This window comes from Pinus tabuliformis, chromosome 3_1, assembly GCF_031772625.1.
Source record: "Pinus tabuliformis cultivar Carrire ecotype Pingquan chromosome 3_1, CPIR1, whole genome shotgun sequence".
Lineage (NCBI taxonomy): Eukaryota > Viridiplantae > Streptophyta > Pinopsida > Pinales > Pinaceae > Pinus > Pinus tabuliformis.
This window is the reverse complement of record NC_142301.1, coordinates 66,703,357-66,718,891: the sequence shown is the minus strand read 5'-3', so window position 1 is coordinate 66,718,891 and position 15,535 is coordinate 66,703,357. Positions and strand designations below refer to the sequence as shown.

Genomic DNA, 15,535 nt, shown 5'->3' with positions numbered 1-15,535 from the left:
GTCAGAAAGATTGCAGACATTATGATGGGGAAAATGACAATTCAAAAATATTGAGATCTAGGAAGCCCAATTTTAAAATTCACATCAATGGAACAAAAATACCAAAATCATTGATTGATCTAGGAGCAGCTATAAACATAATGAGTGTTGGAAATAATACTGAGAGGGGGGGGGGTGAATCAGTATTATCAGATCAGTAAAAACTTTCCAATTTCATACTCAGAAACATATACGCTACTTCAATTAAGTGAACCCGCGTGTACACGCTACTGTGTCTAATGAAACTCGCGTATATCCAGAGATCTTATAATTCAGTTAGCATAATCTTCAGTAAATGCATCAGAACATTATTAAGCATATTAACAGTAAACAGGTGCAGAATAACAGAACAGAACATCACACAAGAGCCACACACATGAACACCATGATATAAGGTGGAAACCCAATGTGGGTGAAAACCACCTGCTGCAATTCGTCTCTTTCTTCTTTAATAAGAAACTTCTTTTACAATGTACTGGTGCAGTCCTTTACCAGTACGCAGGCTACAACCTGCAGAGGGCTACAACCCTCTCTCGTTTTCCAACTACTTCTGGAAGGGAGCTACAACCCCCTCAGCTCTTATACTAGCCGATCCATTTACTAGTACGTAGGTGCTGACCCTACAACCTGCTTTCCTTCAGGGACCACGTTTCATCAATTTTCAGACTGGATCCAAGAGTACAAAACAAACATTACCGCAATACAATCATCAACTTATACTTGCATCATAACCCAATACTGAATCACTGAAACCCTGTCATCAAGAACACAGAACCCAAACCAGAGCCCAGAACTCTGCAACAACCACCAGAATCAGCAGCAACCTAAAATATCAAATCTTATTATGCATACGCTACTTCACTGTACCAAAACCGCGTGTATACGCGCTTTCACCAAAGGCAACCCGCGTGCAGATCTAGAAATAGTTTCTTATGCCTTCGCTGTCAGATCCGACCCTTGCCAAGCGTCCCGAACAGATAAACAGTAATACCAGATCTTCTCACTTCATCAGACACACATTGCTTGCTCCTTTGCCTAATCATCTTCTCCTTATATAGCCTTAGGTACTTCACAATACCACGGTCCAAAACCATAGTAACACAATACCATCAACCTCAAAATGAGGGATCAACACGCCCGTCGAGACACCATGGTCCGAAACCATAGGCACAACTTCCAAGGACTAACCGCCACGGACCAAAGGTACTTTTCCACATACACGCTCTTTTACTGAAGCCAACCTGCGTGTACACGCGACTTAGAACCTGCGTATACGCGACTTGGTCTATAGTGAACCTGCTTGTATACGCGACTTGGACTTAACGAACCTGCGTGTATGAACTTTCTTGGCATGCTGTACTAAGATCTGTCCTCTGATTAAGTTGCCATCACCTGTACCAACCTCTGAGCACCTGTACCATCCTCTGAGTGAGTTGCCATCAAGGACAACACTTGAATCATAATGCCAACAATCTCCCCCTTTGGACTTGATGGCAACCACCACACCAAGTCACTCTCCCCCTTTGACATCAAGGGCAAAGGGCGGACCAAGATGTTCTCTTCTTTGGTATACCTCCTGCTGTCCATACTGCTGTCCATACTCCCCCTGAGTACATGCTGAAGTTTCTGATTTGGCTCCCCCTATGTATATGCCAAGTTGTATCAATCCATCCATGCTCCCCCTGAGCAGATGCAGGTTCTAAGACCAGCAATAACTATTTATCATAAGCCTGCAAAACCATTCCTTAAACAATAAGATGTATCATTTAGTTTCATCATCAACTTCTAACCATAATGCCAACAATGAATTATTTGAAGTATATGCTCCCCCTGAGTGTGAGCCAACCATGACTGAACCATTTCCTGAGTCTGTTCTGCTGCCCTTTCTTCATATACGCGACTTTGCAGCCTGTAACTCGCGTATATACGCGACTTGTCTTCGTTATATCAGCGTATGCAAGATGGAATACTGAATTTCATCACTTTCAGATTCCCCTGTATCTGTTATGTCCGCTGTCTGAATTATGCCACACCTTTCTGTCTCTGTCTTCTTCAATTCCAACAACTGTGATGATGTATGGTCCTCTTGTTTTGAATTTTGAAATCTGCTCCTACATTCCCTTGCTTTATGCCCATAGTTGTTGCATGTATAACACCTTACATTTTTCATGTTCCTTCTATCACAATCAATTGCTTTGTGTCCATATGCATTGCAGGCAAAGCAATATCCTCTGAAATACCTGGGATGCGATGATCTTTCTTGAACCATTCTACTTCTACATCTGGCTGCAACATGTCCAAGATTATGACATACATAACATTCAACATTATTCAGTGGAGGAAATAATCGTCTATCACGTCCATAGTTAGGAGTAAAGGATCTTCCTTGAGGAATTTCTTTCCTTGGTTGTTCCTTGTTGAGCATTTCAGATTTCTCATTAGAGTTTCTTGCCTCACCTTGTGAACTAGATTCACCTTCAACATATTCATGAAAACCAAGACCAGTCTTGATAGCAGGAGACCTTTGACTATTAAGAATATCATCCAAGACTTTAGTACTATCTTGAAATCGTAAAATCTTATCCTTTTCTTCTATTTTACCTTTCAAGATATTTACCTCAACTTGATGTTGTTCTTCCTTTTTCAGATATTGATTCCTTAGGTCTTCTTCAGCTTTTCTTCCTTCTTCCACTTGTCGCTTTAGTTTGGTCACTTCATGTTCTTGATCTTCAAGATCTTCTCTGTTCTGTTCTCTTGATTTTTTAAGATCTTCTTTTAGAGAGAGGATCTTTGATTCAAGTCTCTGAATAGTTGTACTCTGATCCTTTACTATATCCTGCAATTGCTCCCTTACCCTGATTTCTGTCTCCAATTGTTCTTTTAATTTGGCAACTTCTTCAGTTTCTGCATTCTTCTCTTCATGTGCCATGAGACTTTTAATATCTTCGCTATTATTGGATGAAGCATTCTTCTTCTTATGTGCCATGAGACTTCTAATATCTTCACTATCATTGAATGAACTTTTAATATGGGTATAATAGCTTCTACCATCTTCTTCAGATATCTTTCCTTTGTTATGAGGACATCTAGCAGCATAGTGACCAACTCTACCACATAGAAAACATTTGAAAGGTAGCTTACCTTTGAACCGTCCAGTTCCCCGTTCAAGATTCTTGACAAAATTTACCTCATCTTCTTCCTCTGACACTTCGAATGCGGCCTCTGGTGGTACCTCTTGTCGCATTTCAAAAGCAGTTAAGATCCCGTGAAGCTGTGACATGGTGATTTTCTGCACATTCTCCTTTTCTTCTATGGCAGATACTTTAGAATCAAATTTAGTAGACAGAGATCTCAAAACCTTTTCAACTAAGACAACTTCCTCAAATTCTTCACCCAGATCCCTCATACAATTCACAATCTCATCCATACGCAGGAAATAATTAGCTATGCTTTCATTATTACGCATCTTAAGAGTTTCATACCGGATTCTGAGAGTTTGAAGCTTTGCTCTTTTTACCTGATCATCTCCTTCGTAGCTTGTAACGATTTTGTCCCATATTTCCTTAGCTGATTTGAAATGCATGATCTTCATAAATTCTGATTGAGTCAAACTACTCAATAGGACAGTAACAGCTTTGGCATTGAGCTCATATTGCTTTTTCTCTGCTGGATCTGTAGGAGTTGCTGATGGGAATTTGTATCCTCCTTCTACGATTCCCCAAACTTCTGCTCCAAGTGATTGTAGATATGCAGTGGTTCTTATCTTCCAGTGAGTAAAATTGTTCCCGTCAAAGACTGGTGGCCTGATGTGTGCCTCTCTTTCTGGATTAGCCATTCTGATGGATCTTTTCCTTCAAGCGATCAAGCTTCCTCTGAAGGACCTGCTCTGATACCAATTGTTGGAAATAATACTGAGAGGGGGGGGTGAATCAGTATTATCAGATCAGTAAAAACTTTCCAATTTCATACTCAGAAACATATACGCTACTTCAATTAAGTGAACCCGCGTGTACACGCTACTGTGTCTAATGAAACTCGCGTATATCCAGAGATCTTATAATTCAGTTAGCTTAATCTTCAGTAAATGCATCAGAACATTATTAAGCATATTAACAGTAAACAGGTGCAGAATAACAGAACAGAACATCACACAAGAGCCACACACATGAACACCATGATATAAGGTGGAAACCCAATGTGGGTGAAAACCACCTGCTGCAATTCGTCTCTTTCTTCTTTAATAAGAAACTTCTTTTACAATGTACTGGTGCAGTCCTTTACCAGTACGCAGGCTACAACCTGCAGAGGGCTACAACCCTCTCTCGTTTTCCAACTACTTCTGGAAGGGAGCTATAACCCCCTCAGCTCTTATACTAGCCGATCCATTTACTAGTACGTAGGTGCTGACCCTACAACCTGCTTTCCTTCAGGGACCACGTTTCATCAATTTTCAGACTGGATCCAAGAGTACAAAACAAACATTACCGCAATACAATCATCAACTTATACTTGCATCATAACCCAATACTGAATCACTGAAACCCTGTCATCAAGAACACAGAACCCAAACCAGAGCCCAGAACTCTGCAACAACCACCAGAATCAGCAGCAACCTAAAATATCAAATCTTATTATGCATACGCTACTTCACTGTACCAAAACCGCGTGTATACGCACTTTCACCAAAGGCAACCCGCGTGCAGATCTAGAAATAGTTTCTTATGCCTTCGCTGTCAGATCCGACCCTTGCCAAGCGTCCCAAACAGATAAACAGTAATACCAGATCTTCTCACTTCGTCAGACACACATTGCTTGCTCCTTTGCCTAATGATCTTCTCCTTATATAGCCTTAGGTACTTCACAATACCACGGTCCAAAACCATAGTAACACAATACCATCAACCTCAAAACGAGGGATCAACACGCCCGTCGAGACACCATGGTCCGAAACCATAGGCACAACTTCCAAGGACTAACCGCCACGGACCAAAGGTACTTTTCCACATACACGCTCTTTTACTGAAGCCAACCTGCGTGTACACGCGACTTGATATATAGAGAACCTGCGTATACGCGACTTGGTCTATAGTGAACCTGCTTGTATACGCGACTTGGGCTTAACGAACCTGCGTGTATGAACTTTCTTGGCATGCTGTACTAAGATCTGTCCTCTGATTAAGTTGCCATCACCTGTACCAACCTCTGAGCACCTGTACCATCCTCTGAGTGAGTTGCCATCAAGGACAACACTTGAATCATAATGCCAACAATGAGTAAACAAGTTATGTACACACTTAGGCTTCCTAACCTTCAATACACACCAACCTTATTATAACTAGCAGATAGGTATGTGATTAGACCCGAAGATGTGTTGGAGGATGTTTGTGTCTCCATAGATTCTTGGGAATATCCTACTGATTTCATGGTCCTAACAACCAAGAATAATTTAGGAGGACATCCATTAATCCTAGGAAGACCTTGGTTAGCCACAGTTGATGCTTTCATCGGTTGTAGATTAGGTGACATGTTTATCTCATATGGAAATTCTACAAAGAAATTTACATTATACCCTCCTGCAATAACAACAATAGAAACAAAGAATGAAGAATGGATAGATGAGGAAGATTATATACAACCTATTTTTACTACTGAAAAAGTAAGACAGGAAGACCAAATTTTAAACCTATTGGAAAATAATGAATCTTCCTCACATTATGATCATAGTTGAAATGAATTGATCTGAAAATCACTTGTGAGTGATCTCAGGTAATTAATTAATGAATGAAGGTATTATAGACTCATGTGTTGGTGTGTGTCTATGTTATCTTAGGCAATGGATCGATGAGATTGAAAAATACACAGACACTGGAAAATGGAAAATAGTAAGAGAAACAAAGTAAGCAAAATAGAACACAACAAATTAATAAGGAGTTCACCCAATCCTCTTGGGCTATGTCTCCAGTCTAGCTTTCAGTGGTGGCATTCTTTTATTGTGTCTTTAAAGCATATTTTTTATAATGGGAGCTCAGTTTGAGTCTCCTGAATAGATAATGCTTAGTAGGGTGGTTCTTGGATTCCCCAAGCCACTAGAGCACACAGACTCTTCCTTACCAAGTCTCGACCTCAACTGGTCTAAATGGGATGAGTCCAATTTGGTACTCAGTTCCAGCAGATATCCTCGCAGGGATTGCTTGAACCTCTCAAGCATTCTGTCTTCTCGATGCCACATCAGCTCTACAGGTCAGCTCGGCTTTGTGTGTCTACTTCTATCTCTTCTATCTCCTTCTTCACTGTTTTCTTCTTTCTTACAGTGCTCACTTCACTCTCCTCTTTCTCTGTCTGTGCATTCATGGCTTAAGTCAAATACAGCACATGACTATTCACTTCCTCTTCCACCTCTTTGGTTCGCTTGCTGCTGTTCACTTGGAATTCCCTACCTTTGCATCATCACGACTGTGTAACATCTCACAGGGAAGTGGCCACTTTTCCTCTCATGAATTGCGCCAGCTCTTCCTCAAACAGTTCAGTATTTCGGTTACTCTGTGTAATGATTCATTTGCTAGCTCAGCGGTCAAATCAGACTTTAGAATTTTATATGTGCAACTTAATTTCTCCCTCCAAATCTGGTTTCCCTCTGGGTGCAACCTCTGCCATTAGATCTGGAACCCCCAAATCCTACGGTGTTCACTCTTATCGCATGGTTGACTTGCTCAGACATTAGCCCATGATGAGAGGTAGTTTTCTCTCTCATCCATGGGACACACGTCGTTCACTGTATGGAATCGCTGGGTCTCCTGACAATTCCGCTTACCACCCAACATGCCTCCGATATTCTAGCAGTTTTGGAGCCTGGGACCCACCTTTTGCTTTAGCACTTTTCCCATGGTTTTCAGCTCTCCTTGTGACCGAGCACTCAGGGCCTTTCCATTTTGAGGGGTTTTGCCTAGTGATGTGCAATTAGCACTTATCGCGCATCAGAAACGACCTCTGTTTTCTGATCCAGACTTCCCAACTACTAGTTTGCATCCTGTACAGTCTCCATGGGCCTCGGTCAGCGTGCTTTGATCGAGGTCCTCGTCATTCCTTGTTGTCTACAAATTGCCATTGTCCAGAGGTCTTCCTGATAGCTCATTGTTCACAAGTTTTGAAGTCTGTCATGATTTTGATACAGTCATAGAACTTTGATAATTTTCATGGATCCAGTTCTGATCACGGCCTTCCCACTGAAAAAGCTTTTGGACCACCAAAAATTGCTTTTCAAGCATCGACTAAGTGAGGGTACAATTGTCTCACTTGTCCAATCTCTACCCATTTTGCACTGCTCGGCTTTGAACCCTTGAGCCCAACTCTGAGGTACTCAACATCTCCCCTATGCGTCGTTCTCACCTTCCTGTCTAAAACTATGTCTTCCAGTAATTCATTAAGATATTTAGGTAACAGGTCATCAATAGAAGGCAATTGACTTTGCTCTTCGGCATCCTCAATTAGTGAAGGTTCAAATAGTCTCAAGGCAAAAGGAATTCTCACCAATATTTTCAAGTATCTTGAAAGGTCCATACCTGATATGCTTTAGCTTGTTACCTTCACCTTGCATCATGTCCTTGTTGATATATAGCTAGACTTGGTCACCAACTTGGAAACTATGCTCCATCTGATGCTTGTCATGCCTTGCCTTATATTTGGCTTGGTTCTTTTCCAGTTGTTCTTATACTGCCTGGTGGATCTCTTGGATTTTTTCAATGAACCTAGTTTCCCTGTCAAGATCATTATGTCCCTCAACTATGGTGTCTTTACCAAAGACAAAATCCAAAGGAGACCTTGGTGTGAAACCAAAACAGGTCTCAAAAGGAGATCTCTGTGTAGAAGAATGTTTCGCTCTGTATTACGCCTGTTGCACATAACACAAATGTTCATCCCAAAGCTTAGGATGTTTACTACAATATCCTCTAAGCAACTGGATCATTGTCCTATTAACTACTTCTGTCTGGCCATCAGTTTGTGGATGAAAAGTTGTGCTTCTCTTCAGTTTTGTGTCCATCAGTTCCCATAGACTTGACCAAAACTTTCCCACAAATCCGGTGTCTCGATCAGATACAATGGAAGTGGGTAATCCAAAATGAACCCATACATGTTGAAAGAACAATTTTGCAGTCTATTCAACTATAATCTATTTATTACAAGGTATCAAAATACACATTTTGCTTAACCATAATAACATATAGATAATCATGACCTTTCCTAGATTTAGGCAGTCCTCCAACAAAATCCATGGAAACACTTTCCCAATGGTGAGAAGGAATTGGTAATGGAGTGTACAAGCCTAGTTTTCTATTGTTGGGCTTTCTCTTAGCACACATGGCACACCCTCTTACATATCTAGAAAATGTCTCATTCATTTTTGGCCAATAACAAAATCTTTGCAGCTCTGCAACTGTTTTACTTACCCCATAGTGACCTGATATTAGAGAAGTGTGTGCTTCTCGACTTATCTTTAATCTTTCAGTTTGTGGAATGCATAGCTTCCCACAATGATATAGGAGTCATCCCTTTACATGATAATCCAATTCTTCTATTCGTTTTCCTTGACTTAAAGTTGTATATACATCTTTAAAGTCTATATCTTGAGCATATTGTTCCATGTAGCTCTCATGTAACACAGAATTATGCTTAAGTATAGTAGATGCATTTACAATGGGTCTAGATAACTTATCTGCAACTTTAGTGTGTGTGCCCTTTTTATATCTGATGACTAAATGAAACTGTTGTAGAAAACCCATCCATCTATAGTGCCTTGATTGCTGCAACTTATTTTGGGAGTGTAGATATTGAAGTGGTCGATGATCAGTATGTATTACTGTCTCTTTGCCCATTAAGTAATGTTTCCACCTTTTCACACTCTGTACTAATGCATACAATTCTTTATCATATGTAGGATAGTTAACTACTATAGAATTAAATGTCTCAGAATGATAACATATGGGTTTATCATGTTGTGTCTACACTACTCCCATGGCATAGTCACTGGCATCCGTTTGGATCTGTCAAGCCAGGCAGTAACTCCATAAAGAAAAAATGATTTGACTATATTATTCCATAAGGTAGGTCTTTATTATATACATGAGGGAGAGACTATTCAGTTCATCTCTCGATGACTGTTCATATTTCTAATTTATTTATTTACATAAATTCACCCAATCACAAGGATTAGGTGTCAACATTCCCCCCCTAATCTTAAGGGATGTTGGTGAGTCCAAGCATCATTATGAATCGTTCAAGATTTTCTCTTCCAATAACTTTGGTGAAGATGTCTGCAATTTGTTCATTTGTGGAAAAATGATGGAGATGGATTGTTTTGGCCTCAACATGATGTCGAATCAGATGATATTTAGTATTGATCTGCTTCGTTCGATCATGGAACTTTGGGTTCTTGCCCAACTTTATTGCAGAGGTATTGTCAATCATGAGTGGAGTTGATTGTACTTGTTTTACCTGCAAATCTTCAAGAATTTTCCTGAGCCACACAATTTATTTTGTTGCTTCAGTTGTTGCCACGTATTCTGCTTCTGTTGTGGAATTTGCTGGAACTAATTGTTTGCATGATCTCCAGGAGACAACTCGTGATCCAAGACTCATAGCATATCTTGAAGTTGATACCCCGGTTTCTTTGTCTCCAACGAAGTCTGAATCAGAGTATCCAATCAAGCTGAAGTCGTCCACCTGTGTATACTTGATTCCAAAGTCTTGAGTTCCCTTCAAGTACCTTAGAACTCTTTTTGCAATAGACCAATGTCCCTCACAAGGCTTTTGCATAAACCTAGAGAGGATTCCAATAGCAAACGAAATGCCTGGTCTGGTGGTAGTTAGGTAGTTGAGACTTCCTACAAGTTGTGTATACTTTGTTGCATCCTCAAATTCTTTTCCTTCAATAGATGTGAGCTTTAAGTTTTGTTCCATTGGAATAGTAAGAGGATTGCACTCTGTCAGGCCAAACCTATTTAACAGATCTCCAATCTATTTGTTTTGAGAAAGAAATATGGACTTTGGATGTTGGGTTACTTCAATGCCAAGATAGTAATGAACATAGCCCAAATTAGTCATTTCAAAACTTTTCCCCAATTCCTTCTTTATGGTTGCAATGTAGCTTTCATTGTTCCCTGTCATCAAAAGAGCATCTACATATAACACAAGATATACAACTATCTTGCCAACTTTCTTCACAAATAAAGTTGCATCATCAAGATCAAAATGTTTGAAATTGAGTTTCAGAAGATGCTCAGTTAGTTTTTCATACTAGGCTCATGGTGCTTGTTTGAGGCCATACAAGGACTTCACAAGTTTGATACTTTATGTTCATGACCTTTCACAGCAAATCCTTTAGGCTGGGACATAAAAACATTCTCTTTTAGATCTCCATTCAAGAAAGTAGTTTTTACATCCATTTGATGGACTTTCCAACCATTCTGAGCTGCTAGTGAAAATAGTGTCCGGATGGTAGCCCATTTTGCTGTGGGGGAAAAAGTTTCCTCATAATCGACCCCTTCCTTATGTGCAAAACCTTTTTCCACAAGCCTAGATTTGTGCTTGTCAAGTAAGCCATCAACTTTATACTTGTTCTTGTAGACCCACTTGCAGCCAATTGGTTTGGTTCCTAATGGAGGATCAACTAGCTTCCAAGTGTCGTTCTTTATGAGGGCATCATAATCCTTTTGCATCGCTTCTTTCCATTCATCATGAGAAGCATCTTCTTTGAAGGAAGTTGGTTCAAAATCTATAGACAAGTTCAATTCACAATCATAAGAAACATCCATATCAATAGGTGAATTAGAGTCATCTACATCACCTCCATTTTGCCAGTTTGAATTTCCGGTTCCTGTCTTTCCAACTTCATTAGGATGAACACTTTCAAGTGTCTTTGTCACCCACTTTGGGGGACCTTTTTTAGATGGTCCAGGCTGCTCCGTTGATTGAGTTGGGACTAAATCAAGATTGAGTCTCCCAATTCTATCAATTACATCACTTAAAGCATCATCCGTTGTTGGAGTTTCATGTGGGGGAGAGTGTTCTTCAGAAGAAGATTCCACATGTTGATCTAGTATAGGAATCCCCCCTTCAAGATGTGGAATCTGATTATCAAATTCTTGAAATGATTTTGCTTTTGTGAATCTATCCAAGCGATCAAGTTGCTGCTCAACAAAATTGTCAATTTTGGATGATTCAAGAAAAATTACATCTATAGATACAACAAACTTCTTATTTACTTCATCATAGAGGCGGTATGCTTTGGGGTGTTTGAATATCCTAGAAAGATACACTTATGACTTCTAGCACCAAGTTTGTTTCTATGTGCCTTTGGTATCAAGGCATAATAGGTGGAACCAAAGACCCTGAGATGCTTTACCGAATGAACATGTCCATACCACATTTCATAAGGAGTATTGTTTCTAATAGCATTATATAGACATCTATTCTTTATATATGCAGCACATAGAACAGCATCAACCCAAAACATTATCTTTACATTCTTGAACAAGAGCATGGATCGTAACATATTTAAGATTGTCCTATTCATTATTTTAGCTACACCATTATGTTGGGGATTATAAGGCACACTTGTTTGATTTTTGATCCCATGTTGGTGAAGATAGTTTTCAAATTCATTTGATGTGTATTCTTTTCCATTATCAGTGTGAATAGACCCAATATGAGATTGTGCATCATTTTCAATCCATTTATGAAAAATCTTGAATGTTTGAAAAGCATTAGATTTGTTCTTCAATAAATAAACCCAACACATTCTGGTGTAGTCATCAATAAATGTCATGATATATTTTTTTCCAATTGCAGAAGGAACAGGCATTGGACCACATAAATCTGAATGAATGAGTTCAAGTTTTCTATGTGCTTTTGAATGTGAATCATGAAAAGACTGTTTGCTATGCTTTCCTAGAATGCAAGCATCACATTGCTTAAGTTTCCTAGGAATTGTAGGCAAACTAGCAACACCATTTTTCTTCAACAAGTGGAGACTGTCATAGTTCAAATGTCCAAATCTAGCATGCCATAATAAACTTGATGGAAGTGTACCTTCTTCATGATGAGAATTGTATGAGAAATGTTGTGCATGAGCAGAGGTTCCTTGCAGTTTGAGAAGCCTTTCTTCTTCTATTCCCCTCATGACAAGTGAGTGGTCAGATGCTTTTCTTACCTCAAGCTTTCCATCAAACATATGAATGGAGTGAACTTGCCGGCGGATGTGGACCAAGGACAACAAGTTTCTATTCAGCCGTGGGAGATATAGAACATGATGCAGAAGAAAGTCTGGAAGACCAAGCAGTTTAAGCCTGATTGTGCCAAGCCCTGATGGCTTGATTTTTGATTGGTCTGCAAAGTATACTGCTCCATCAACATTGTCAGTGAAATATTAAAAAAAAACATTTTCTATGAGTCATGTGGCAGGTTGCTCCTGAATCAAGCAATCAATCATTTTTCCAAGAAGCAAGTGAAGCATTAAATAAATCTTCATTTACTCCAATGTTACATTGTGCCAAAACATAGTAAGTGGATTCAGGTGCTTTATCTTTGTCTGTATCATCAGTTTTACCTTTTTGTTGGTTTCTTTTCTGCTCAATTTTCTCCCATGGTAGCTTGCATGTAGAGGCATCATGTGATCCATTTCTTTTGCAGCATATACAGTGCAGATCTGCCTTTTCTCCTTGAGAATGTCTGCCCCCCTACCTCTGAAATATCTTCCTCTTCCTCTTCGACCACCTCTTCCTCTTGTAGAATCTTCAGCAGGATGCTTTTCTTTATGAACAAGGCACACAGCCTCTTCAGAAGATTTAGGGGTTGTCTTCTTTCCAAAAGCTTTCTCTCTTCATCAAACTTTTTCACAAGAGAGTCAAAGGTTATATCTTTGAGATTTCCATTTGCTTGAAATGACTCAAGATAATTGGAGTAAGTAGGATAAAGTGCCTAGAGAAAAGTGATAAGAGGAATATCCAATTCAACCTTAGTGGATTTGATATCATGCATTATAGACTTTACTTCAGATGCAAGAGCAAGAGGATCATTATTTTGCAGTTCAAGAGTGAAGAGTTTAATCATGAGTTGAACAACTTCAAGTGCAGAATGTGAGTCATAGAGTTCTTTCAGCTTTTGTAAGGCTTCAAAGGCAGTTGAATATGACGAAATATGGCAACTCACCTCTTCATTTACAGATGTTGCGATTAATGCATAAGCTTTGCTGTTCTTGTTTTCCCAAATGACGAGCTCTTTGTCTGAGGTAGGCTATATCGGTTCATTGCCTCCGTCTCTAACACACACTCCTTTCCACAACTCATTGAAAATGAGTGTGTGTTTTATCATCCGAGACCATTCAGGATAGTTCTCCTTGCCAGTGAGAACTATTCCCACCATGGATATGATTGAATGCATACTGTAGCAAAAACTTCTACTGCAAAACTTTTACTCTTAATGAAAAGAAAATATAGTTCTGATGTGACTGGACATCAAACTCAAATATCAATTTTCATTCATCTGCACAATGTTAAAGTATAGAATATCGCAGTATACTCAAAAAAATACCCTCAACAGCATAAAGCACTGCGTCCACTAAAAGGCTGAAGAACGTAGTCCTGACATATTATATAATTCAATTGGATGATATTAATGATGGCAGCATTTGACCAAACCGTAAGAACAATATCCTACACTTATCTGATGCTGTAATTGAAGAAATAACAAAGAGGACGCTTTGTATGGAAGCCGGAACTTAACACCACATTGAGTAGCCACACCTTAACATCACGCTAAGAAGCCACGCCTTAACATCACGCTGAGAAGCCACACAACGCTTATGCAATAGAGTCAGTCCTTCTCTTGGCATCGTTCAATCCAACGTTCATGTCACTGTATTGGGTTCACTGCAAATGTAACCGAATGTACAGAGCATGCAATCTCATTGAGTTTATCAAGGGTCGAAACAGGCTTCACTTCCTCTTTTAGCCACACAAAAGACAATGAACAACAATGGCGTTTGAACACAAGTCTCCACAGACGTCGAATGTTGTGCGTTTCCTGTGTGATGGTGGAGGTAGAAGGATTTTGCAATTGTAGGGTCCCTATATAAAAGGCCTCTGACTATAAGGGTTTCTTCCCTTACAGTATCAAACCAATGGCGAAGAAGCTTATCCCCTTGCTTAACAGGGTTTTGATAGAGAAAGTTGTTGCTCCGAGCAAGACTGCTAGTGGCATTTTGCTTCCGGAGAGCACTAGCAAGTTGAACTCAGGGCTACTTGACACGCCCAAGCTGGGGAACCTGCGTAGACCTAAGAAATAGCCTAATTTGGCCATTTGGGTGATGCGCAAAATGACATATCTCGAATGACGTAATTACGTATATAATGAATGCCGACCAAGACAATGAGTAAGTGACTGCCCCTCCTAATTGATAGCCCAGTGAAATGGTGGTAGTTATATATGAGCATGTGGTAGTTTAGGTTTGGACCACCCACCTCATGCAAGTATAGGTGCCGGCTCCTTCCTGAAAAGCTACCTGTACATTTGGTGCTGTCTCCTCATATCAGTTGGGCTTGGTTCTCATAGCAACGATGGAAAAACTATTCTTGTTAGTGTCAAGGAGGGTGATCATGTTCTTCTTCCTGAATATGGTGGCACAGAAGTAAAAATTGTAGAAAAAGAGTACCACTTGTATCGAGAGGATGATATTCTTGTGATTTTGCAAGATTAAGTTTTTTTCGCCTACAGGAAAATCGTAGTGAGAATAACCATGGAGAGGATGCTTTCTGAGAAAAAAAATTGTGGATGGACAAAGCTAAAATTACCATTTCAGGACAGTGCTTCTTTTATGAAACCATGTCAAGACAATGCTTCTTTTATGAAACATTTATGGACAAGCAAGACAACATGGATAGCGCTGGACAGTATGGAGGGGGCAGCTACCATGTCAGGAGCACCTAATTATATGGAGGAGGAGCTCAGCTATATGGAGAGTAGATTAGGGAGTTACAAGGGACATAAGAGCTAAAAAAGGAGCTGGCTATGATACCATGTCAGGCCAGATAGTAACTCCATAAAGAAAAAATGATTCGACTGTATTATTCCATCAGGTAGGTATTTATTATATACATGAGGGAGAGACTATTCAGTTCATCTCCCGATGACTGTTCATATTTCTAATTTATTTATTTACATAAATTCAGCCAATCACAAGGATTAGGTGTCAACAGGATCTCAAATGGTCTTTGAATATCAGGCAGTGCTAGTACAGGTGTTGTAATAATCTTTTCTTTCAAGGTGTCTAAGGAGTTTTGTTGTTTGCCTCCCCACTGGAACACCTTGTTCAATCCTGTTAAAGCATGTAAGGGAGCTGCAATTAAGAAAAAGTTAGAAATAAACTTTCTCCAATATTGTGTTGCCCCTAAGAAGCTTCTAACTTCTATAGCAGATTTGGGTTTAGGCCAATTCACAATCACTG

At 39.7% G+C, this 15,535-nt stretch overlaps 1 protein-coding gene across 1 annotated transcript; it reads left to right on the top strand.

Moving 5' to 3' along the window:
• Positions 1-14,196: 14,196 nt before the first annotated feature.
• LOC149185809 (10 kDa chaperonin, mitochondrial-like) lies at positions 14,197-14,788 on the top strand. Its single transcript, XM_089412497.1, has 2 exons — positions 14,197-14,327; positions 14,610-14,788. The coding sequence occupies exons 1-2, from the start codon at positions 14,213-14,215 to the stop codon at positions 14,786-14,788; spliced, it is 294 nt and encodes a 97-aa protein (XP_089268623.1). The 5' UTR covers positions 14,197-14,212.
• Positions 14,789-15,535: the final 747 nt, after the last annotated feature.